The sequence below is a fragment of the Mesoplodon bidens genome, assembly GCF_964165515.1.
Source record: "Mesoplodon bidens genome assembly, chromosome: 1".
NCBI lineage: Eukaryota > Metazoa > Chordata > Mammalia > Artiodactyla > Ziphiidae > Mesoplodon > Mesoplodon bidens.
Window position 1 is genome coordinate 30,718,300 of NC_138176.1, and position 25,495 is coordinate 30,743,794.

The 25,495-nt window shown below is 38.6% G+C and overlaps 1 protein-coding gene across 4 annotated transcripts in view; it reads left to right on the forward strand.

The window, feature by feature from the left end:
• HPSE2 (heparanase 2 (inactive)) overlaps positions 1-25,495 on the forward strand; it is a gene marked incomplete at its 3' end in the record, with an annotated part of 577,025 nt that overhangs the window by 406,373 nt on the left and 145,157 nt on the right. For all 4 annotated transcript variants that reach the window (XM_081247709.1, XM_081247711.1, XM_081247712.1 and 1 more), the window contains one exon: positions 21,044-21,137. In XM_081247709.1, coding sequence (XP_081103835.1) covers positions 21,044-21,137 — 94 coding nt within the window. The remainder of the gene's footprint in view (positions 1-21,043; positions 21,138-25,495) is intronic.

A 25,495-nucleotide genomic window follows, 5' to 3' on the forward strand; every position in this document is an offset into this window, starting at 1 on the left:
AACAGGCACTTCACAAAATGTCCTGTTTTGTGTATGGAACAGCCCTCTGAGATTTCTGGTATAAGTTGTAGCTCCTAGTCCCCATTCTTGAGGCCTATGCTTGATCCAGCTTCTCTTTTTTTTTTTTTTTTTTTGCGGTACGCGGGCCTCTCACTGTTGTGGCCTCTCCCGTTGCGGAGCACAGGCTCCAGACGCGCAGGTTCAGCAGCCATGGCTCACGGGCCCAGCCGCTCTGCGGTATGCGGGATCCTCCCGGACAGGGGCACGAACTCGCGTCCCCTGCATCGGCAGGCGGACTCCCAACCACTGCGCCACAAAGGAAGCCCGATCCAGCTTCTCTTGATTCTACTCAGTTACCATTCTGATTTTGAATCTCTATTTATTTCTACTATTTAGAGATTTTTCTTCATTTCAGAAAAGTTTAGCTGATATTCTTTGTTTTATTTGTGCAGCATTTCTACATCTTTAAGATTGGAGGCCGGATTCCTAGCATCCACTCAGTCATGGGTGTTTACTTAGAAGTCCAAATTCCATTTTCATGAAGTCAGTTTAAATTAGAGTGGGTTATATAGCCTGGATTGTTTCTGGATTCATGACTATATTACTATAAGTCATTGCGGGCACAGTAAGTTAAAAGAGTTCACAGAACAGGAAGCTATTTAGAGTAGGAAGAGAGAAATAGAGGGATCTGGAGGTTTATACAACCATTGGAAACAAATGTTGGCAAGCCAGTGTACTTTTAGCACTTTCTTTTCTGGTTGACCTTATTTTGAGCACTTGCTGTTTATCACTAGGGACCTGGTGGAGTTTTGTTTGTGTGTTTTATACAAGCAAAGTATCTAATAATTTACAGTGATCCAGTGATTCTCAAGGATTTGGATCTATTCACAACTCATATCACCTGGAATGCTGATTAAAAATGTAGATTCAAGAGCTCCACCCAGAGCCAGGGAATCTACATTTAACATGCTTTCTATGGTGGTGATTCATATATTCAAGTGTGAAAATCATTACAGATAGGTACTAGAGATATGTATGTTAATTAACACTGCCAGTAGTGGTTGTATATCAACTGTGGGAAATCTGGCAGATAATGCTTTAATCCAAGAGAATAAGTGGTAGTTTTCTAGCTGTGGAGAATTTTAATTGTTTAGAGCATCAGGGACTGGCAATCTATAGCCTGTAGGCCAAATCCAGCCCATCGTGGGTTTTTGTTTGGCCACCAAGTTTTACAGAATGCTATTTGCATTTGTAAATGGTTGAAAAGAATCAAAAGAAGAAAAATATTTTGTGACGTGAAAATTCTATGAAATTTAAATTTTAGTGTCCATAAATAATATTTTATTGGAACACAGCTATGCTTATAATTTATGAATTGTCTATGGCTGCTTTTGCATTACGATAGCAGAGTTGAGACGTTGCAGCAGAGACAATATAGCCCCCAAGGCCTAAATTACTTATTATCTGTCTCTTTGAAGAAAAAGTTTGCAGCCCCCTGGGCAAGGCTGTAGGCTTTCACCATACTGTGCAGGCCTGTTAATCTCCTCATAACCCCAAGGCTGCCTCCACTTCTGTACCTCCCCTGGTAACCCCCCACACACACACACACATACACACACATACATTCACACACACACACACACACACACACACACCCTGACTGAATGTCCAGCAGTGAATCCCTGGACTCTCTTTTTCATTGTGAAAGAAGAAAGCAAAACTGCCCTGTTCTCATTCAGAAAGATTCTTTAAGTTTACCTTTGAAGTATTCTGTGATCTTTGGGAAATCTGTTCTGGAAATATCAGTAACTCTCATTATATTAATTCAACCCTTACTAATTCTTGGTGCCTCTTAGAAGGGCAAATTCTAGCCCCAGGAAAACATAAAAAATGTCTAAAAAGTCTTAAAAGGGGAAATCCATTTACAACAAGCTAAAGGTTAATGGATTCATTATTCAACCTCAAACTGCATTGTATCAAACAAATCATTTGATGTAATAAAGAAAAGAGTGTTTTTAAACTTGATAAGAGAATAGGGCTTCCTGAAGCTTTCTCAAATGTTTGATAAGATAAAAGATAAATTTTGGAGAAAAGAAAATAAAGCAGGAATTAAAACTAAGGAGCTTTTCTTTTCTTTGTGTATACAGAGAGGCAGATATATAGTCTGTGAATTACTGAGTGCCTTTTTTTTCACAGCTTCTCTCAACCTTCTTTCTGGTCACTTTTCTGTCCAATAGCAAAATGATAAAAATAAATAAATGAGGAAGTAAGAGTAAATGGAAAACGGGGTTAGAAGAATAATAAAGCAGTGGGAAAGAGTAACACTCTAATGTATATCAGCTGGTTTTATTCTCTTGTTAGAGATAGGCTACAAATTTGATTATTTGCTTCAAGTAGCCAGAGCAAAGTGGAAAATAAAATTTAGTGTCCATGAGTCAAAAACCAAACTAATTTTTCATGAGAAACATCATTTTCCTGTTACTAAATCTTGAGATAAACGTTTCTGGTAGGTCCTCATAAAAAGGCTTCCTATGTGATGACATGGATGCTCTTTTACACACACACATGCACACACATGTGTAATACAGACAATTTTGTCTATCCTATTCTTTCAAAAGCATGGATACAAAACTCAATTTAAGGAAAAGGCATGGTATAGGGTCTGAGTGCAAAATAGCAGTAATTTCTAGATCTCATAAATAAATGAGAGTGTGGAAAATTAAACTCAAATAGGAAACTTACATGAGACCTTTGGGCAAGTCATTTTGTTTTGCTTTCCTCATATGTTGGATTCACTCCTGTGTGCATCTGTTGGATGAGATAATATGCAAATACAATTTCATTAATACCATCTGAAATGTAGTAGTTTCACACATATTGAGGGGACACCCAGTGGTATCATTTCACTTTGTATCAAAGAGGAGACCTTGAGCCTTGGATCTGGAAAGGGCCTTAGAAATCATCTTGGTCAAAAATGGCAAATGTGTGGCATATGTGCCTACATTCCTTACTCTCATTACCATGGCAGACATTACTAATTGATTACATTAATACACGGATGGACAATACAAAGTGGAGATAAGGCTATTTCTCAACACAACCCTTAATACAAGTATTACCAAAAGATCAGTGCTGGCATGCCCAATAAGAATGCTTTTAATGGATTTCTGGTTTTAGTTCCAACATGTAAAGAGCTGGAAAGTTGTTACTCTCATTCATTCAACTAGAAAAAGCTGAACAATTTGATAATGAATGAATTTTCTTAGACCCATCAGAGAATTAAGATTGCAGGGTAAACCATCACCAAGAAATCTGGAAAGACAGGTGAACCCAGAGAGTCACCACCAAAATTTGCATACTTGGAACAGAAAATATTGAAGCCATAAACTGATGGGAACATTTAAGTGGTAATTTTGATGAATTACTAGAGACTTAGTGTGGACTAGCTTGAGAGGGAGAAACTCCTGGAGGCTGCAGTGTTAGGCCCTCCCTACACACACTTTTGTAGAATCCAAGAAAAATCCCCTAGCAGCTCTTGCAGGGAAAGGCTTAGAGTAATCATTGTAAAATATGACCTAAGCATTCTCTATAACAAAGGCCAACTCTCCAAGGGAAAGACATAACCAGAGCCTTATCCCATCTGGGGAAAGGCATTCCTCCCACTCTAACCCCCTCCAGACTTCCTATCTCACCTAGTGGGGTAAAAGCTATAGCTTTGGGAAAAAATTGTGAAGCTTATAACCCAGAGATATAGACCCACTAAAAGACTGAAATTCAGTCATAAAGTTATGGAACACTTCTCTTCCTCTATAACCAATGACTACACCTACAGGGTTCTAATATAATAACAGTGAATTACAGCTGAAAGAGATGCAAGACACAGACCCTCTCTCTGAGGAAGAGTAACTAATGAAGCCTAACGTTAAGAGAGGAAACATAAAGACATTAAAAAAATTTGAAGTCTCTGGTACTTAAAGCTTTAGCAAACATGAAACATACCCCAACTTCTAGCCCAAATGTTCACACTAGCGGTATGTTTATCTCAGTTTCATTACCTGATTCAGCATATTGGTTTTCAAGAAAAAATTGCAAAGTTTACTGAAAGGCAAGAAAAAAAAACACAGTCTGAAAAAAACAAAGCAAGCATAAAAGCTAGATTCAGATATGACACAGATGTTGGGATTATTAGACAGGGATTTAAAAATAACTATGATTAATATGTTAAGCGCTCTAATGTAAAAAGTACGCAACATGCAAGAATAGATGGGTAACGTAATCATAGAGATGGATACTCTAAAAAAGAATCAAAAGGAAATACTAGAAATGAAAAATACTATAACAGAAATGAAGAATGCCTTTGGTGCACTCATCAGTAGACTGGACACAACTAAGGAATCAGTGAGCTTGAGGATAGGTCAATACAAATTTCCCAAATGGAAATGAAGAATGAAAAAAACAGAGTATGCAAGAACTGTAAGACAGTTTCAAAGTGTATAACATACACATAATTGGAATACCTGAAGGAGAAGAAAGAGGGAATAGAGCAGAAGAGTAATGAAATAATAATGGCATGAACTAATTCAAGTATTGAAGTAATATTGGCTAAAAATCATTCCAAGACTAATGATATACACAAAAAACCACAGGTCCAGGAATCTCAAAGAATACCAAGCAGGATAAATACCAAGAAAACTACACCTAGGAATACTATCTTATTCAAACTACAGAAAACCAAAGAGAAAGAGAAAACCTTGAAAGAAGCCAGGGGAAAACAGCACTGCTTATAGGAGACAAGGATATGAAGTACAGTGATATGAAGCAATATAAAAAAAGATAAGAAACCATAAGAAACCATGCAAGCATGAAGAGAATTGAGTGGAATAAAGTTGAAAGGAAAAGACTCACCAAAGTAGAGTTTTATATACAGCATAATTATCCTTGAAACGTGAAGGGGAAATAAAGACTTTCTCAGACAAAGACTGAGGGAATTCATCACCAGCAGACTTGCTCTGCAAGAAGGATTGAAAGAAGTGTTTTAGAGAGAAGGAACAGGACATAGACCAGAAATTCAAATCTGCATAAAGAAAGGAAGAGTGTCAGGGAAGGAATAAATGAAGGTAAAACAATATATTTTATTTTTCTTATTTTTAATTGATCTAAAAGACAGCTGTTTGTTTAAAGTAATAATAACAACAATGTATTGGGTGATCATAGCATATGGATAAAGGAAATGAGTGACAGCAATATCATAAGAGATGTGAGTGAGGAATTGAGGATAATATTTTATAATGTACTTGTACTGCATGTGAAGGGGTATAGTGTTAGAGTAGTTTAAAACATATATTGGAAACTCTAGGACAACTACTTAAAATTGTTTAGAAAGAAGTTTAATTGCTTGCTAAGAAAGGAGATAAAATGGAATTATATACAATGTTTAGTTAAAACCAGAGAAACAGGAAGAAAGGAGACAAAAGAGAAAAGAACAGATGCATGAAATAGAAAATACTTACACAGCAAATATTATTCCCAACTATATCCATCATCACTTTAAATGTGAATGGTTTAAATACACCAATTAAAAGACAGAGACTGGCAGAGAGGATACAAAAACAAAACCCAACTATATATTGTCTACAAGAAAGCCAATTCAAATATAAAGACTCAGATAGGTTAAAAGTAAAGAGATGGAGAAAGATATACCATGCTAACATGAATCAAAAGAAAGCTTGAACAACTATATTACTTTCAAAGCCAACTTTAGAACAAGGAAAATTGTTAAGAATAAGGAGGGGCAATACATAATAATAAAGGGGTCAATTCTCCAAGTTATAACAATTCTAAATGTGTATGTACCTAATATCAGAGCATCAAAATACATGAGGCAAAAACTGACAGAGTACTGTTAGCTATCCTTGATTTAGGCCAACCAACTACCTTGATAGATAAGATGATAAAAGAGGTTAAGTGACTTGCTTACGGTCACAAGACTAGTGATTGGCAGAACAGGGGTCTCCTAGTTCCTTGTCCAGATCACTATCTAATAAGTGAAAATTTTGTTTGAGGAGCTATTATCTTCACTTAGTTAATACAAATGTAGACAGGATTAAGAACCACTGGCATAAGAGATAGAGTCCAGGTGACACATTAGCCCAAGACAACATTCAGTTAAGCCTCGGCTTTGTGTGGAGAAGGCTGATCAGGTAAAGGCCTCCAAAGACCAATTGTGTAGGTAAACATTGCAGTTTTGTCAAGAATAGTTGCACAAGATAGGGAAAAAATCAGAGGTTGAAGCTTGGTTTGCCAGTCCAAGTGATAGATCACTCAGGAAGTTAGGAGTAGGGACTAGATAGCAGGAGACTGGGGAAGGAGTAGGTGGGGGTTGCTAAAAACTGCTCTGTTGTGGTTCATTGAGAGAGGTGGAATTGGACAGGTGATGGTTAGAGTTAAAGGAGCAGGAGAGGTGGGTTTAGGAACTAATGATAGGAAAAAGCAGGTGTCTAGAAGTGTGTATGTGGGGCTAGTTGTTGAGTGGTGAGGCTTGGTAGGCTGTGCAGAGATAAAGAACAGAGAAGGAGGGTGAGTTGAGTTTTGGGGAAACCAAAAGATCCCTGACAAGGAGATCCAGCTCTTGCTCATTCTTTCCCCCTATTTTCCTGTTTTTATTTTCTTTATACAGTTGGCTCTCCATATCCATTGGTTCTGTATCTGTGGATTCAACCCACTGTAGATTGAAAATATTTGAAAAAAAAATTCCAGAAAGTTCCAAAAAGCAAAACTTGAATTGTCATTGACTGGCAACTATTTACACAGCATTTACATTGTATTAGGTATTATAAGTAATCTAGAGATGATTTAAAGTATAAGGGAGAATGTACATGGCTATGTGTAAATACTGCACCCTTTTATATAAGGGACTTGGGCATCCACAGATTTTGGTACACCTCAGGGGCAGGGGTTAAGGAGGAGGGTTCTGGAACCAGTCCCCCCAGATACCAAGGGATGACTGTGTACTTCCTTCTATTCTAATTGTCCAAATATGTAAACAGAATATATTAAATGAAAATTTACCGTTTTCATTCTTAATTTAGAAAGCCAACTCTCATTTAGTCTCTCAAGAAAAAAAAGAAACAGAACTTGTTTGCTTTTTATTTCTGTCTTGTTTAACTCATGATTGATTAACTCTTTAAAATGTAAATAATTCTTTAAAAGGGGGCTGTTCTTCTAAAAATCTTTGCAATGATAGCAGTCAGTTTGCTTATTCTTCATGTTCAAACACATGTTCTTAACCACAGGGAAGACAACATGCTGATGTTTTCCCTGATTCTCAGGCCCTTTTGAGGTCAATAATCAAACTGAATTTGTAGGAGATTCCAGGGAAAAAATAGGATATTTTAGGGTACCATGAAAATTTGAATTCTTTGAAATTTTTTAAAGGGGAAGACGGTAAGAAAACATTCCTTTGTGGAGAGATATTGAAATTTTACCTTGAAATTATGACATTAAAATTTCTATTAGCTAAATAAATCTAATCAAATCCTCTGTCAGTTACAAATAATATAATTATACATTCTGAGCTCTAGTCCAAGGAATTTGAATTTTATTTCATGGTACTGATGTCTTTATCATATCTACTCAGCTATAAAGTAAGTATATGTTGTGATTAAACATCATACAGATCTCACTTCAAATACTGGCCGGTGCCATTTTACTAGCAAGGTATTTAACTTCTCTGAGACTCAGTTTCTCTGTATGTAAAACATGAACACTAATAGAACTCTACCTAGAATCTAGAGCATAGGTAGCATATAGTATGCACTCCATAAGTGTTTACTGGGTAAATAATTATCTCATAATACTATGTGAAGATTATATAATGTATGTGATGCATGACACATACTAAGCATTCAATAGCTGTTAGTTTTATACTATCATCATCATCCTTATCATTAATTTCTCTATTTGAAGGGGGACATTCTGTTAAAATGGTGGAGGGAATTTTATTGTTGCTAGGAGAGTGATATCTATGCATTTCTCCTAAGTAATCATAACTAGCTGTCTTCTGGTTATAACCTTTAATGTAGTCAGAGATACTTAAAATTGAAAATCTGATATTTAAGCTCCCTCATTTATTGTGGAAGACTCTTATATCATCCAATTCTATGCACTTGATTTGTCAAAGGGAACAGATAGCAGTTTTCAAGCACACAGAAACTTAGGGAAAATTTAGTTATGCATGAGGCTTTGTAAAAAAGTCTACTTGAAGATGAAGCAGCCAAACAAAAAAAGGAGTCATGATGGAGAAATTATGATAAAAGGATTGGTTGTAAATATCAAATGAATTTTCTATATTTAAATATTAAGATTAAAAATTACAATTCAAATTGTTGGAATTACAGTTACAGATAGACATAAAAACTTTCACTTCAAGAATGATGAAGTATACATACTTTTCCTTATTCCTCTGATTAAGTACAACTAAAAGCCCTAGCCATTATTTATAAAACAAACATGAAAAATTCTGAAAGGTGGAGAGAATAAGGTAGACTGGGAACCAGGGAACAAACAGTATAGTGGAGAGCTTCCTGGTTTGGGTTTTTTTTGCCTCGTATATCCCAGAGTTCGTTCTAGAAAAGCTGGCAACCCAGAAGCACCAACGGATACAAACAAAAAATGCCCCAACAAAAGCCAGTTCTCTATAGCCGGAGGACCAGAAAAGGAACAACGTAGCAAAATAGAAAACTTTTATACAATAACCATTCTATTCCAGTCACACAACCACTGAAAAAAAAAAACTGTGGTACCATCCCCACCCCTACCAGCAAAAGCCAAGCAGGGAGCTGAGACTGTCCCCCTGGCCAGGCTATAATAAGGTATCTCAGTGCCCCCATTGGTGAAGACCTAGTGAGGAGTGCTGGGACTTTCATTCCTGCTAGGTTATAACAAAGACCCTCCCCACCATCCCCACTCATTGTTAGTGGAGACTGAATGGAGAACTGGGATTCCCACCCCCAGCTGTTAGAAATGAGGTGCCTCTTCCCCTCCCCCCTGGGATGCTGTCAGAGGATACCTAGTGGAGACTCAGGACTTTTACCACCACTCAGAAGTAATGAGGTTACTCCCCACCCACGTTGAGTGGAGGCCACATGGGGAGAAGTAACAAGGTACTCCTACCCTTGAAGTCAGGTTAGTATATCAATGGAGGCCTAGTGGGGAGCTGAAACTCCTACACCCATACAGCAGTAAGGAGGATCCCTAATCCATGAGTGTCAACGGAGGCCAAGTAAACCAGGCCTGTCAAACCAGGCAGTAATGAGGCAGTATTCCTTCCTTACCCTGCCAGAGTGGTGTCATAGGAGGCCAACCAAAACATAAGATTTAAGATCCAGAGTCTTATAATGCAATACCCCAAATAACCAGATGTCATGTGAAAATCACTTGTCATACCAAGAACCAGAGAAATATCAACTTCAATGAGAAAAGGTAATCAATAGATGCCAACATTGAGATAACAGAGATGTTCAAATTATGAGGATGTTAAAGCAGCTGTCATAAAAATATTTCAATGAGCAATTACAAATATTCTTGAAACAAATGAAAAAAATAGAAAGATAGCAAAGAAATAGGAAGTCTCAACAAAGAAATAAATGATATAATGAACCAAATTGAAATTTTAGAATTGAAAGTACAAAAAATGAAATAAAAAATTCAGTGGATAGGCTCAACAGCAGAATGGAGGAGACAGATGAAAAACAATCAGTGAACTTGAAGATACAGTAACAGAAATTACCCAGTCTTAACAACAGAGAAAAACATAGACTGTATTAAAAAAAAAAAAAAAAAAAGAATGAACAGAGCCTCAGGGATCTGCAGGACCAAAACAAAAGATCTAACATTTGTGTTGTTGGAGCCCCAGAATGAAAGCAGGTGAGACTAAAAAAATACCTAAAGAAATAATGGCTGAAAACTTCCCATATTTGGCAAAAAACATAAACCTATAAATTCAACAAACTGAGTAAACCCCAAACAGATAAACTCAAAGAAATCCATACCAAGATACACCATACTCAAACTGCTGAAAGCTCTGTAAAATCTTGAAACCAGTAAGAGAAATGGCAGCTTAATTATAGGTAAAAAGCAATTCAAATGACAGCAGATTTTTTTCATCAGAAATCATGGAGGCCAGAAGAAAGTGGCACAACAATTTTTTAAGGGTTGAAGGAAAGAATTGTCTACCTAGCATTCTATATCCAGCAAAAATATCTTTTGGGAATGAAAGGGGAATCAAGACATTTTCAGATGATGGAAAACTAAGAATTTGTTGACAAAGACCTACCTAAAAGAATGGGTAAAGTAAGTTTTCTAAAAAGAAAGGAAATGATAAAAGATGGAAACTTGGAACATCATTTAGGAGGAAAAACAAACAAAAAGGCAAAAGACAGAAAAAGGCAATAGACTTTCTTTCTCCTCTTGAATTTTCTAAATTATGATTGATGGTCGAAGCAAAGATTATCACACTGGCTGATGTGGCTGTCAATGTTGTAGAAAAATAGGAGTAATACCCTTATCTTTCACAGAGGCAGTTGATATTTACTATCTAAAGTTGAACATAGTTAAAGCAAAAGCATAATGACTCCATCTTTTTGAATTTTTTATAAAAAACATTTTAAGGAACTAGTATCTGATATATCAGATAATGTTGCTCTAAAATTATTGATATCAGTACTTTATTATGCATATATGTATGTATACATGTGTATGTATGTATATAGAGATATATGTATACAGACATACAGAGCTGAATGGCATGATTTTCTCTGAATGTTGATAAAGGTGGTGCATTGAGATTTGGTTTAATTACTAAATTCTTTGTACTATTTGTTATCATGTTTAAGTTTTAAAATGAGTATGTATTTTTGTAACAGAATTATTTTTATTGTATTTTAAAATTATGAATCAAAAGAATATAGCAATTTAAAATAATCTGTTTAAAGGAAAACTGTAAAATATTAATGATACTCAAATTAAATTACAGAAAAATGCAAATACTGAAATTTAAAATATCCTACCAGAAATGATTTCTTTGGGGGCTCAATTCATGTACCATACAACACAAGAAGCAACGTTATATGTACCCTGATCTTGAAATCTAACTAGTAGATGGATACCTCTCGCCGTCTCAATCTCTGTCTCTCTTAACACGTATATATACACACATGCATGTGTGTACGTACACATATATTCATGATATTGATAAATGATAATTGATAAATTAAATTCCTTTTAATGCTTTATATGGTGAGAGCTAGCCTTTCTTTTAAAACGAAGACATGGCAATTGTTGTGAAAAGAATTATTTTGATGTAAGGTTTTTCTCCAGGTGAAATATTCTATACAGTGAGTATACTTCAAGGAGGTGTAGCTCTACGACATTGAGTTTGCTGGGAATAAAAGTTAGATGCAGGGATGAAAATATACAGAGTATTGGTGAATGTAGCTAGAGGAGCAGTTTGGGGGGTGTGTGTGTGTGTGTGTGTGTGTGTATGCACACATGCACAGTTATGAGTGCTGGGTGCCTAGAAGTAAGCAACATCATGCAGGGGAGAATTGAACCTCTGGTTTTCCTGCTTGTCTGATACATTCTAGTTAGGACATATGATTTCATTGACAATGATGATGCCTAAATGAATCTACCTCAAACTATGGCTATCCCTCAGAGTTAATACTCAAGTTTTCACCAGAGGCCTAGTGGAGAATACTGGATGTAGAGTCAAAAGGCCGCCACCCACTGATATGTGACTTCCATTAATTGACCTCTCTTCCAGCATTCTAGATTTCATGTCCTCTCTGGTCATTAGTAATCACCTTAGTCATTGTTTTCACCCTGGACTCAGTTTGCCTAGATATAGAAGAATAAGAATGATCTCTCCCCTCCTCAGCTGTCCTTGCATGATATTAGAATTCAGCCCATTGTTGAGAGTTACCCAGTCAATTCAAACTAGAATTAACTAGAGTTCTCTGGGTTAATCTTTTTATTTTCATACCAGGGACCATTTCCTCTCAAAGGACAACATTTTTATTATGCACTGTTGGTCAAACAGATCAGTTGGTTGAATGGAGTTTTGTTATAATGAATACCTATGCACTAGGAAATCTAACACTAATTGCTTTTATAAATAAACCCCCAAATCTCAGTGGCTTAACAATAGATGTTTGTTTCTCACTAATGTCACATCCAATGCTGAAGTACCTGGTGGATGGCCTTTTATATGATATTCCAGGACCCAGGTTTTTTCTGTCTTGTGGCTTCTCCTTGGAGACTCTTCCATTCATCTGGCAATGGAGAAAAGAGACTATAAGGAAGGACGTGACTTCTTAATTTCTGCTCAGAAGTGATACACATCTCCAACTACTTCAGCCTAACATGACACATTACTTCTGCTCACAGTGCTTTGACCTGTTTAGTATTATGGGCACCCCTCTTGTGATGGAGGCAGAGGTATAGTAGGTTCTGGCTAGGCAGCTGCTTCTTGGCAACAGCTCTGCAATGTGGAAGGGGGGCACAAAATTTTGGTGGTCAATAAATTGTCTCCACCCTATCCAGAGGAGCAAGCCCAGGTGAATGCGGGGCTTACCTCATGTACCTCTCCCCTCTCAAGGCTCACAGCTTGAGTTGGCTGCTGTCCGATTCCTTCAAACAGTCGTTTTATGTATTTTGTGTTGGATTTCAGGTTGTCTGACAGGAGGGTAATTCTGATCTATTCCATGATGGCTAGAACAGGACACACTACTTAACTTGGTTTTAACCTAGCATTTCTTAAACTTATTTGACCATGGAGCCCCTTTTCTTCATGTAACAATTACTAATAAAATATTTTGAAAAACATTTTTGCAAGGAAAAGAGTAAAGTTATACCACCTCCATTCCTTTACTTATCTCCCCAGGTTTTTGCTTTTGTTGTTGTTTTGCTTTTGTTTTTATTTGTTGTAATTGTTTTGTTTTCTTGAGAAGTTTGAGTTTAGCTCAATATTGTTTAAGTGGTCAAGATAGTTGAAGTAGGCAAGACTAAAGGAAGTTGAAAAGCACCTGTACTTGATTACAGGAGAAATGAACTAAGCGCAGTAGTCTGCATAGCTCTCCCACTTGGCAGAACAGAGAGGAAAGTTTTTGGTATCTGTCGCCTAGTACCTACTTGGTCTCTGGTTTCCCAGTTACTGTAGGAGCCACAGTTTATAATCTGCAAACAGAGAGTGTTCACGAGGTTAAATGAGACACTATATGTGAAACAGCTAGCAAATAAGAAGGAACCTAATACATATATGGCTCCTCCCTTCCTCATTCTCCTCTCTGTGTTCTCCTAGTTAGTAATGCACTAACCTAATTATAGTTAAGTTAGTTGTGCTATTCAGCTACAATGACAGTTATATGAAAAGAGGTCAGGGAAAGGATGTGGTAACTGTATAAGCTCCCAATTTACAAACCCTGAATTAAAATAAATACTGCACATAGATGGTTAGATTCCAGTGACTTAGACCCTGCCATTCCTATTACTGATGACCCACAATTAGATTGACCATGAAGCTAATGACTTAAGCTTCAAGCCCTTCACTTGCATTGGTTCCTAGGAGTGCTGGGAGTTGATGAGAATTGCAGAATGTTCTACGTGGTGAGGGGGAAGCATTGCTGTGTAAACATTTCTGGTAAATTGTCTAAAGAGCTCTGAGAAAAAAGGGACTTGAAAAAATTTTTCTGGGAATTTGTTTTGATTTATTTTGTCATTCTAAATAAGTATTTATTTTTGCACCTAATTTTGTGTTTTGTACTTTTGATTTCCTTTTCTTAAAGAGGGTCCCACAAATTGTTTACATTTCAGACTTGAAACACACGGATCCACTCCTGCTCACACTTTTGTGCTATCACGTGCTGCTACCCTGAAAATTCCCAGAGGTGCCCTGCTCAGAGCCCACTCTGATAGCTGGAGCTGCAGATGGCTTTCCTATCCCTCTCCTTTCCTGCTCCCCTAGAGCTCTCCTCATCACTGCTAGGATCAAGGGCCAGCTGCTTGAGCCCCTGCCAAGACGAAGTGTCTCTCCACATGCACTGTGTTCACTGGGGAGAATGATTAGGGCCTGAAGCTCAGGACCCAAAGTGTGCAAGGAATTAGGAGAAAGAAAAGTTCAAGAAAATGGGGCCCTTGGGACAGTACTTGAGCCTCAGGGCCACCCTTTTGGCTCATTGTGGGTTAGATTATACAGACACTCATGCTTTCATTAAATATATTTTTGGGGGCTTCCCTGGTGGCGCAGTGGTTGAGAGTCCGCCTGCCAATGCAGGGGACACGGGTTCGTGCCCCGGCCTGGGAAGATCCCACATGCCGCGGAGCGGCTGGGCCCGTGAGCCATGGCCGTTGAGCCTGCGCATCCGGAGCCTATGCTCTGCAGCGGGAGAGGCTACAACAGTGAGAGGCCCGCATACCGCAAAATATATATATATATATATATTTTTTTTTTTGAGTACCCATTATGTGCCTGAGGGATTGCCCACCACCCTGACCTTTACTTGTATAATTTTTCAATGATAACATTTTAACAGGGTACAAACTCTTTGAAATTCCTGAACCACAACTCTTTAGTCAGCTGGGTGGCTCCTGTATGGATTATATAGGAACTGGTTGAAGAAAGCCAAAGAAAGCCTATATTTTGTAGGATTTTTTTTTTTCTAACAGTATTCATTTCATTCAAGTTCTACCTGCTCTAAGTAGTTCTGAACACAAGATGGGAAGACTGACCCATAGCAAAGAAGATGAAGAATAGTGTAGCCTCAGAAAGAAAACCTAAAGGCATGTGTGAGAAGAATGTGCTCAGTAGGAACCCAGAGTGAGGCCTTTGGAGGAGGGGCAGATACAATTTATAAAGCTTTGGAGAGACTAGAGTCAGCCTCTAGTCTGACTGATTTCAAGGTGTCAGAATAGCTTTTATAGGTCAACAGAGTTGTTCTAATGATTATTCAAGCTTCTCCTCAGTGGGGAAGGCCCCAGTTTTATGGAATTACCTACCCAGGCAGGAGGTTGGGTGTAAGAATTCTGAGCAGGCTGCCCCTCCTCCCTGAAAGCAGCAGGCAGCAAAATAGGTCCGGAAATTCCTGAGCATTGGGAAGCCAGCACTAATGCAATTACCTGAAATAAAAGAAGAGGTCAGATAATAAGGGGCAAAGGTTTTTCCTTTTAAAGTAAAGAGCCGGGTAAACAAAACCAGCTGCCCCTGGACAACACTCTCCTCATTAAATGTTTCAAGAGGCTAATGGGCATAAGTGGCTAATTGGAGTACAATCCTGAAGACTAAATCTAGGGGCCTAGAGAAAGGGGGGAGGGGAATCAGGGTTAAAACCTGGCTGGCAGAGAAGAAAGGAGATGAGACCTGCCCCTGGCAAAAGATCCCTAACTGGCCAGAATGGAATTAAAATACGAGTGAGATGATTTCACCTGGAGTCTCTAATATTTCTGGCAGTATCTCTGCGATATGGGCTTGGGAATCTCAGCTGGGACAGTTTTAAGTTTATATGCTAGTGGAATAGGATCTGGAGTAAGTTTTTAAAATAACTAATTATGGGAAATTTTATGTGTATTTACTATGGAAAGTCTGAAAGGGTACAAGGCAAAATGTTAACAAAGTTTCTCTAGGTGTTGGGTTTATCAGTGATTTTTCATTTTCATATTTTAATTTTGTTTATGTGCATTTTCTAATTTGTCTATAATGAGCACTTGTTTCTTTTATAATCAACAGATAAAGGGCAAAATTTTAAATACAGTAAGTCCCCACCATACAAAAGAGTTCCGTTCCAAGAGCATGTTCATAAGTCCAATTTGTTCATAAGTCCAACAAAGTTAGACTAGGTACCCAACTAACACAATTGAGTATAGAGTACTGTACTGTAATAGGTTTATAATACTTTTCACACAAATAATACACAAAAAATAAACAAATACAAAAAATAAAGAAAATATTTTTAATCTTACGTACAATACCTTGAAAAGTACAGTAGTACAATACAACAGCTGGCATACAGGGGCTGGCATGAGTGAACAGGCAAGAAGAGTTACTGACTGGAGGAGGGAGAGGAGGTGGGAGATGGTAGAGCTGAAGGATTGTCAGCAATAGGAAACGGAGGGCAAGCTGCAATTTCATGTGAACTAACTTACGTGATTGGATATGCGAATGCACAGTCACATCTTTGAAAGTTCGCAACCTGAAGGTTCATATGTAGGGGACTTACTGTAAGATGAAAGGTATTAAACTAGAAATAAAATTTAAAACTATGAAGAGCAAGAGAGTTGGTGAATGAATTGGTAAGTAGTTCCATTTACCTTGTATACTCTTCCATCTTTGCCACCTCCCCAGGTATGTGCTTGATATGACCTGCCAGTCTAGAGGCCAGCCAAGGAAGGAATGATGGTTGCCAGGACTGAGCACAGGCTGTTTGTCCACACACAAAGGTTTCAAGCTCAGTGCATTTGTAGGAATAGTTCACAGAAAGGTTATTTCTTCACAGCCTCTCCTGGCTTCAGCTTTTAGTTGAACAACTCAGCCACTTGTGGTGTGATCCTAGGAGATGCTGAAATTTCAAGAGAGCTTAGAGGAGGACTATGATTTACCTAAAATTATCAGTCTAAGTGTTTCTAGAGCCAACCATTCTGCCAGGGTTTATGTGGAAGATGCCAAAGCACCTCTAATTGGCAAATTTCCTTCCTCTCTCTTTCCTTCCCTCAATCCTTCCTTTCCTCTCTGATTTGTTTGGTCTTCTGGTGCCTTTGTATCCATTACTAAACTAGTTAACTCTTCAGGAGAGACCAGTTGGTAGCTCAGAATCATCTTTATCTTCCCAGTGAAGAAGACAGAGGAAAGCAGAGAGAGTTGCCCCCAGGTCACTGGACAGTCTGGTGGAATCCAGTCCTACTTCCTCTTACCCAGTCTTGGTTAGAAATCACCATCTTTACCATTTTTAACAATTTATTCTTACCAAGTGTCATCACAGGCTGTCATGTCCAAATCTAAATGATGTATTGAGCCCTTTACTACAGGCAGCCACTATCAGAGAATCAAAGCTCTGTAACAGGCAGGAGTTTTTCAAATAACCACAGACTGTTGACATTGAATGTTTTCTTAGAAGCTTCACATTTAGGAAGGGTAAATGCAACAAGCTAATTGTCCAGGGTTACCCATGAAAAAGGCTCAGGTATTTATCAACTCATACCTATGGTTAAATTATCCCCTCTCTTAAAAAGGAAGACTAAATTCTGGAGGACCAAAGTTCTTATTTCCATAGTGCAATGTAAATGTGGGTTTATGTTTGCAAATAAAGTTGCTGAAACTTCACAGTATAATATGGGAATTCCTTTGGCATCCAAGTGTGAATCTGACTCAGACTGAAATTATTAAAAAGACACTGTGATAGCGAGAAGGAAGGGACTGGGGAAGGGCTGGGCAAGGAAGGGACTCTTATTTGGGCCAAAGATAGAGGCAATGTCCAGGGCCGTATTTGAGAATTTTAGAGGGTCTCTGCCATATCTGTTAACTTCTCTGATTCTCTTGGAGAGCTCATCTATGGCCGTGGCTCCATTCATTACTTACAAACTGAAGAAAACAACTGGGTCAACATTTTCTGTCTCAATTTTTCTCTGTGCTGACTTCTCACATCTCCAAGTACCTGTTGCATATTTTCTCTTTTATATTCTCTGGGTCTTTGATATCTCAAACAGAATAGTTTATCTCCTTCGACAAACCTAAAACTGAGTCTGACTAGCCTACGTGTCCTTGGCACCAATGTTCTCGAAGACATTCTCTCTCATTAGCTCGTGGTCATCATTGACTCCCTTCCTGTCTCTGTTATGCTCTACAGAAGCTTTATTTTATTAGTTCTTTCTTCACAGGCTCTCACTTTTACATTGTCCGTGATCTCCCTTACTTAGACCCAGATTTCTTCTTGCCTGCACTGTTGAGATAAGATAACCTTGTCACACTGGTTTCCTGCCTGGAGCTCTCCCTGCTCCAGTCTAATTCATAGCCCACAGGAATAGCCTGAGACCAACTGAGAATGATTGAATCCAGCTTGTTAGGTTAAAATTGGGGCCAAAAATAGGCTCTAAAAATCTTAAACCAAAGTTTTTACTGGAATTCCTCCCCCACATGTCACATGAAGGAGGAATTGGACTATTCCCGGGTCCAAGAAGACAGCCATTGAGCGAACAGTAAGAGGGAGCCAATTTTAGACCCATGATAGAAGAGCCTTCCCTGGATCCGAGCTGTGGTACGGTGGAACAGTACTAGTCGTGTATGAGAGTGGGTTCCCTGTCCTAGATAATCACTTCTCAGGGATGTTGTCACAGGCTTACCTACTTCAGACCACATGACCACTAAGGTCTTTTCAAACTCCAGGTTTTTGCAACATAATCACAGCCCTCTCCGTCTCTCTCTCTCTCTCTCTCTCTCTCTGTCTCCCACCTACTGGAAATCCAGAGTCCGTTTTTGCTCCTCCATAATTCCCTAATTCCAAATCCTATGGTGGATGAACATACTTTCTTTCTCCAGACAGATGTTCCCCTGCTCACCCCATCCCATGGCTTTTCAGTCTAGGTTGCTGCCACCTTGGGTACTTAAGTAACCTGGAGGGTAGTTTTGGTTATTGAATACCTTTTACATGCCAGGTTCTGTGCCCAGAATTTCTTCTCATTTTTATTGGTACAGTAACCCTGTGAAAATACTGTAGGGTTGGGGTTCTTTATTAACTGATTTTAAAGAAGGGGAAACCCAGTATCATGTAGGTAGTGTGTGGCAAAGCTGGGACTGAACCAAGGTTTTCTAACTCCAAGTTTTGTGTACTTGAGAAAAGAGACCGAAGGAAGGAGGGGAAGAGTGGAAGTCCCTCAACCCTGGGCCGTGGATTTTGTGGGATAGGAAGCATGTTCACAGGGAATCCTACATATTGAAAAAATACATCTGGCACTTTTATCTCAATGAGCATTAAACTATATGTGTTGCCAGCAAAACTTATAAACTCTGCTGTTTAAAATAGTTACTGGGAGCTAACAAAGAAAAAAGAGGAAACTATAATATATTTGACTAGAACATAAAAGAACACTAATTACAGTACATTTTTATCATATGCGTAATCATCCTGTAATATAGTACAAATGTTCATGTCCTTCAATGTGTGTTACGTTAACATTTCATGAATTATTTTTAATTTGAACACTACAGTGTTTTAATATGCCTAGCTTTCAGGTAGTATACTGTCTAATCGCAACTTTAAAAAAATTGGAGGTACTGACAGTGGAGCACTAATAGAAAGAGGTTTGTGAGGTAATGGACATGGACATTACCAGCTCTGTGTGTTGCACATAATAAATGTTTATTGGATCTCAGTCTAGCATCTGTACCAGGAATGAGGTGAAAGGTCATGTCATTGGTTTGTTTTATTCCCTAATATAAGTAACCACCCAGATTTTCAAAAGCATGTACCCTTTGACACAGTCGTCTCACTTTTAGAATTCTATACACACAGTCAGGCCCCTATTGTTTATGACCCCATCTTTGTGAGCTGAAAATTAGAGAAATCAGAAAAGAACTAACAGTTGTTGAGTGCCTACTATATGCCAGACACTTTAGGTTTATCTGTTTTATCTTCAAACAATCCTGAGTAGTAGATGTGTTACCTCTCTCTTAAGAATAAGAAAACTGAGGCCCATAAAGGCCAAGCATCTTGCCCAAGATCACATAGGTAGTAAATAACTGCCTTGGAATTTGATCTCAGATATCTCTGGCTCCAAAACCCATACTCTTTCCAATATACAAATGATTTAAACATTGGATTCTGTGGAAATGTGTGAGGTGGTGAGGGAGGCCAAGGGGAAGGCTGAGTGGGAGGAACTCATCTCCCACCCTCACTTCAACCAGAGCACCTGGTTGAAAGTGCAATTACAATAGAATTTTAACCATTCCATTACATCACATATTAGTATGGGAATTTAACATTAAAAGGAATTTTTTAGTACTAGAATTAGAATTATAGTTCTATAATACGTACTGAGAGGTTGGTGTCTTACTAAAAATGACATAATCTATCATTATCCATCAGCCAGGAGACCTAAGTGGATTGGAAAAGGTGCTCAGGAGTCATAAGCATTGATTTAAATTAAATCGATTTAATTTGGAATTTTGCAAAGATGAGTGTTGGGAGGTTTGAGATAATGAAGGTCACCTAATCCTGGGCTTAGCCTTCAGAGTAAAGATTCACACAGAGAGTCCCCACAAAGCCAGAGGGACCTGTTTTGGTTAAATGTTAACAATGTAATATCAGCACAGCTTGATGTTTCACTTAAGCTACCTAACAAAACCAGAGACACCACCACACTGATGTGTGCCAAACTTGTTGCTATTTTAGGAGAGGGCACCTGGACTTTAATCTGTCTGACTTTAATCTGTTTATTCATTTATTCTGGAGGTGGAAGGAGGTTGACTACAAGGTATTTTGCCCCGGGAAATGAACTGGAGATGAACTCTTTGAGACCTGCTCACTGCACTAAATCAGATTTTTGTGGTTGGTGTTTTCTTATTTAAAGGTGTGGAAACCGTTCAAAATGTTTGAGTAGTCTTTCAAACCTCTCACATACCTTTATTACTTTAAGGTGGGCAGTAGGGATGGTATGGGAGGGGTGTTAAATTACTTTCCCTAGGGGGAAAACAACTAAGCTTTTCCCCATTACCCAATTGTGTTACAGAGTCCTGTCAGTTCCTATAGAGCAATAAATGCAGTTTCAATGGACAAAGGCTGAAAAAAATCACAATATTAGCCCACAAATGGAGGTGAAAATGAAGAGGTTAAAAAGTATATTATTTGTTTGAAAAGTACCCAGGATCAAAACTTCTTAGAATGTAAGAGCCCAAGTGAACCCTGGGCTCTTTCCTCAGGCAACAGAGACCTCTGGCTAGAAAAATATATCTGTAGTCTCCTGCTCGGGATTTTCTCTGATTCTTATTTTATTTTTATTCCAGTTGCTACATTGATGGCCGGGTGGTCAAGGTGATGGACTTCCTGAAAACTCGCCTATTAGACACACTCTCTGACCAGATTAGGAAAATTCAGAAAGTGAGTAAAAATCTCTGGGGAAGAAGAGGAGTGAGTTTGGGGGTAAGGTGAGGAAAATGTCACAGGGTTCCAGCTGGATGTTAGCACTGTGGGTAGAAAAATAGTGCAGTCTGGATTTGCATGGCCAAGAGGTACCTCTCACAGCTGATGATTGCCGTTTATTGCTTTTCAGATTAAGAAGGGTTTGAATGTACCATATCCAAGTTTAAAAGCTTCTCTATTTTAATAACAAACATTTTGTAACAGTTGGCTTCTAAATTGTGAGTTTCTTAAGGGAAGAATAGGTTTACTTTCTTTTTGCAGGAGTTTATTTTGGGTTAGTTTAAGGAGAGAATGATTACATTCATTCAGTGGAATTGTGGTCTGGGGTATTGGCAATTCTGAGCCACATTTACACTATTCCTAGGTGTCTTAGAATCAGTCAAGTAACATATTACTCTTGTAGAGATGTTGGGGAAGATAAGGTTAAATTAAGCAATTGAATGTAGGTCCTACTGGCGCAACACCTGTGGTTAGTAGTTCTCAAACTTGAATACAATCAAAATCACCAGAGATTGCTTGTAGTTTCCAGTCTCACTTCTGATGTTCTGATTTAGTATGTCTGGAGTGGATCCCAGACATCTCTATTATTAATTGTCATCTGTCAAGTGATTCCACCCAATGCAGATCACGTTTTAAAATACACTAGATTAGTTAATTCTGAACTGTGAGGATCTTATGTCTACAGTTTCCATCTGCCTCTACAAAATGGTGATATCTTATCTTTAGTTTCCTAGTCAGGTCCTTTTCCAGGGAATGAGGACCTTTTGAACATTCAACTTTCTTTTGAGCAAATTAAACACATCTTTGCAGAAAAATAGCAACAGGTAGGCCCCCATTAATATGGGATGAATGAGGGGAGTTCCCCGGTGGTCCAGTGGTTAGGACTGCATGCTTTCACTGCCAAGGGCATGGGTTCAATCCCTGGTCCGGGAAGTAAGATCCTGCAAGCTGTGAGGTGTGGCCAAAACCACAAAATATATATGGGATGAATGAATAAATGAATGGCTCATTATAAAATTAGTTGTGAAAAAAAATACTATTTGGAGCAATCATAGAAAAGCACTTTTGATTGCTAAAGGGGAGGTCTGTACACTTTTCTGTATTCATACCAATGCCATACTCAGATTACAAAATAGCTTTTGGAGTCTTTAGAGGCTGGGAGGCCTCAGGACTTCTGAATTTCTACATCCCAGTCTGATCCCTCTGGGGATCAGGTGCACTGACCAGCACCCTTATCTGTCACTGTCTCCTACTAGGCAAAGCCTAGGAGAACTAAATGATTTGAAATATCTCTGTCAGTCTCTTTGACCTTCACTTAGTTTTTAATATTTAAATATTTAATATTTACTGAGCTTTTAGCAAGTACCAGGCAAAGTACCAGGTGCTAAGGATACAAAATGTAATAAGACATGGTCTCTGCCCTCAAGGAACTCACAGTTTTAAGGTTTAATACTTACTTTGAGCAGGTTGAAAAACATATTACCTAATGGAGTAGAATGTCAGCCTGTTGAACACTACAGTTTTCTAAGCACATTATGCTAATCCAATATTAGTTATTGGTCTCTAAAAAGAGGGGAGGAAATTTCTCTCATTCATTCATTCTTTCATTCAGTAGATATTTATTGAGTGTTTACTGTGTTCCAGGCACTATACTAAGTTTCTGTATTACAACAGTGTACAAGACCACAAGTCCTTATATTTTTGGCTTTTCCAGTTTTGAGCCTAATGATCTGATCAAAGGATTGTCATTGGAAGTAAAATGATTCAGTGGTATCATGGCACTGTGAGTGAAGGTTCTAACTGTGTTCATGTAATTCTTTAAGTAGAATAGGTAGCTCTAGGTCAAAGCCAAGACAAATGGATTAGGAGTTAGGTTCTTCCCTTTCTCCCCACTACCCAGTACTCTCCACCACTGCATACACCTTCACCATCACAGAATGTTCAGAGACTGAAATAAGTGGCTAAACTCACCTCCTGAATTGGCCAGGCAAGGCCAAAGAAACTTAGAGTAAAGGGCTCAAACCCTGTGCTCAATTGAACTTCAGACCTTTAAAAACATGTTTGATGGACTTGGAAGGGGAGAGCTAAGTGCAGTTGCAGGGAGGAGCAGTGGAGTCTCCAAGAGAAATAACCTATATACAGAAGGCACCTGGCAGGGGATGGCTAGAATTAGCAGTAGGACCTGGAGTCACCTTTTGGCTGTTGCAAATACAACATGCTCAGAGGTCCCCTCAGGCTTATGTTCCTGTTTGGTTATGTCTTGCTGTGCAACAAATTACCCCAAAACTTAGTGGCTTAAAACACTCATCTATTATGACTATGAATTCTATGGGTCAGGAATTCCCATAAGGATAACTTGTCTTTGCTCCATTAGCTTCAGCTGGAAAACTCAAAGCCTGGGGTAATTCAAAGGCTGGCGACTGGAATCATCAGAAGGCTCGTTCACTCATGTGTCTGGCAGTTAGTTGATGTCAGTTGTCAGCTAGTACCTTTGTGGGGCTGATAACCGGAGTGCCTCTTTGTGTAGCCTGGGCTTCCTCCCAAGGTTTTAAAGTCAGTTGCCCAAGAGAGAGAGCCAGGTGGAAGCTCTATCACCTTTTCTATCTACCCTCAGAAGTCATAGGGCATCACTTCAACCACAGTCTATACATTGAGACAGTCACCAAGACCCATAGGGATTTAAGACAAGAGGAAATAAACTTCTCTGGATGGGGGAGTGGCAAGGTTCTGGAAGGGCATATAAGACCAGAAATATTTTTTCAATCATTTTTGGAAAATACTGTCTGCCAAAGTTCCATACTCCTTGTTTCACTTAGTAGCTCATTCAGTTATTTCTCTGACTGGTTTTCTTTTTCCAATTCTCTTTTGCAAAGCTCTTGCCAGATATTGCCTTAAACGGGTATCTGCTAGGGGTGTTGCTGGATCACAGATTCCTTGAGGTTTGATTCATGGGATAGACCTTCTATTGGCTACAGCAGCCTGGACCCAGTTGTTAGGGCCTCGAGGATGAGAGTCTCTACCACAGCCCAGGATATGCCAGGTACTGGCCTGACTTGGGGAGATGAGGCCTGGGAGACCAGAGAAGGGTCATCAAGATTTTCCAGTTGAAAAGTTACTTTGGCTGTTCGTGAAGTCCCCTGTGGATGGGTGAGGGTTTGGGGAATTAGATTCCAGGGTACAAACTGGGGCAGAGTGATCAAACTTCTTCTTTCGAGCCCCCAAAACCAGTTTGGAGATGGACCAAGTAAGATTTTAATATGTATATAACTGGAACTCTCATCCAAAAGCTAGAAATGGAATCTTTGTTTCTTTTCTATTTTGAGAAGTTCAGAGAAGTCCTACTGACCTCTCCTTAGGTCCACAGTAATGCAAAAAAGGGCAAATTTCCCACCAAAACAGATTCATGTGAGATTCGTTAGATAAACCAGTGGTGAGGCTGTTTGAAGAAGAGATAAGATACAGGATTTGAAGTCTAGTGGCTTGGGTTGTATGACCTTGGGCCATTCACGTAACTTCTCTGATTTTGTTTCTTCATCTGTAAAATGAGGATGCCAAGAATACAGTCAGCCCTCTGTATCCGTATCCATGTCTTCTGCATCTGTGGATTCAACCAACCACAGACTGAAAATATTCAAGAAAAAAATGTTCAGAAGGTTCCAAAAGGCAAAACTTGAATTTGCCATGTACCGGCAACTGTTTACATAGCAGTTACATTGTATTAGGTAGTATAAGTAATCTAGAGATGATTTAAAGTACATGGAAAGATGTGCATAGGTTATAATACAAGCACCATACCATTTTATATACGGGACTTGAGCAACTGCAGATTTTGATATCCACAATTGTTCCTGGAACAAGTACTTGACAGATAGGGACCACTATCCTCCTTCCCTCTTAGAGAGATTAGGAAGGTCACATGAGGCCCTGTTTTGTTAATTGCTAGTGAATGCTAGTTCTTATTGCTACTATTATTGTTGTTTCAGTTATTGTGGTTATTTTTAATAATAATTTATGTAACTGGAGAAGCTTCATGTTACCTTTATCCTCAACTTGTTCTTTGCTTTTTTCCTCTTTCCTCTTTCTTTGAACCCTGCAGAATATGATAGGTGATATTTTTGGCACCTGAAAGGCAGTGCTAAAAACAGTTGTGGTTTCCAAATTTGGACTGCCACTTAAGAATTTTCAGTTTTCTGAGCAGTGGGTGAATTCTGGTTATGTGAAAATCTACGTGATGCATTTGAAAGACTAACAGAGACAATGTTTGGACAACCCACTCCTTTGGATGATCCACACAGTCTCTCCCTTCCATTAGAATG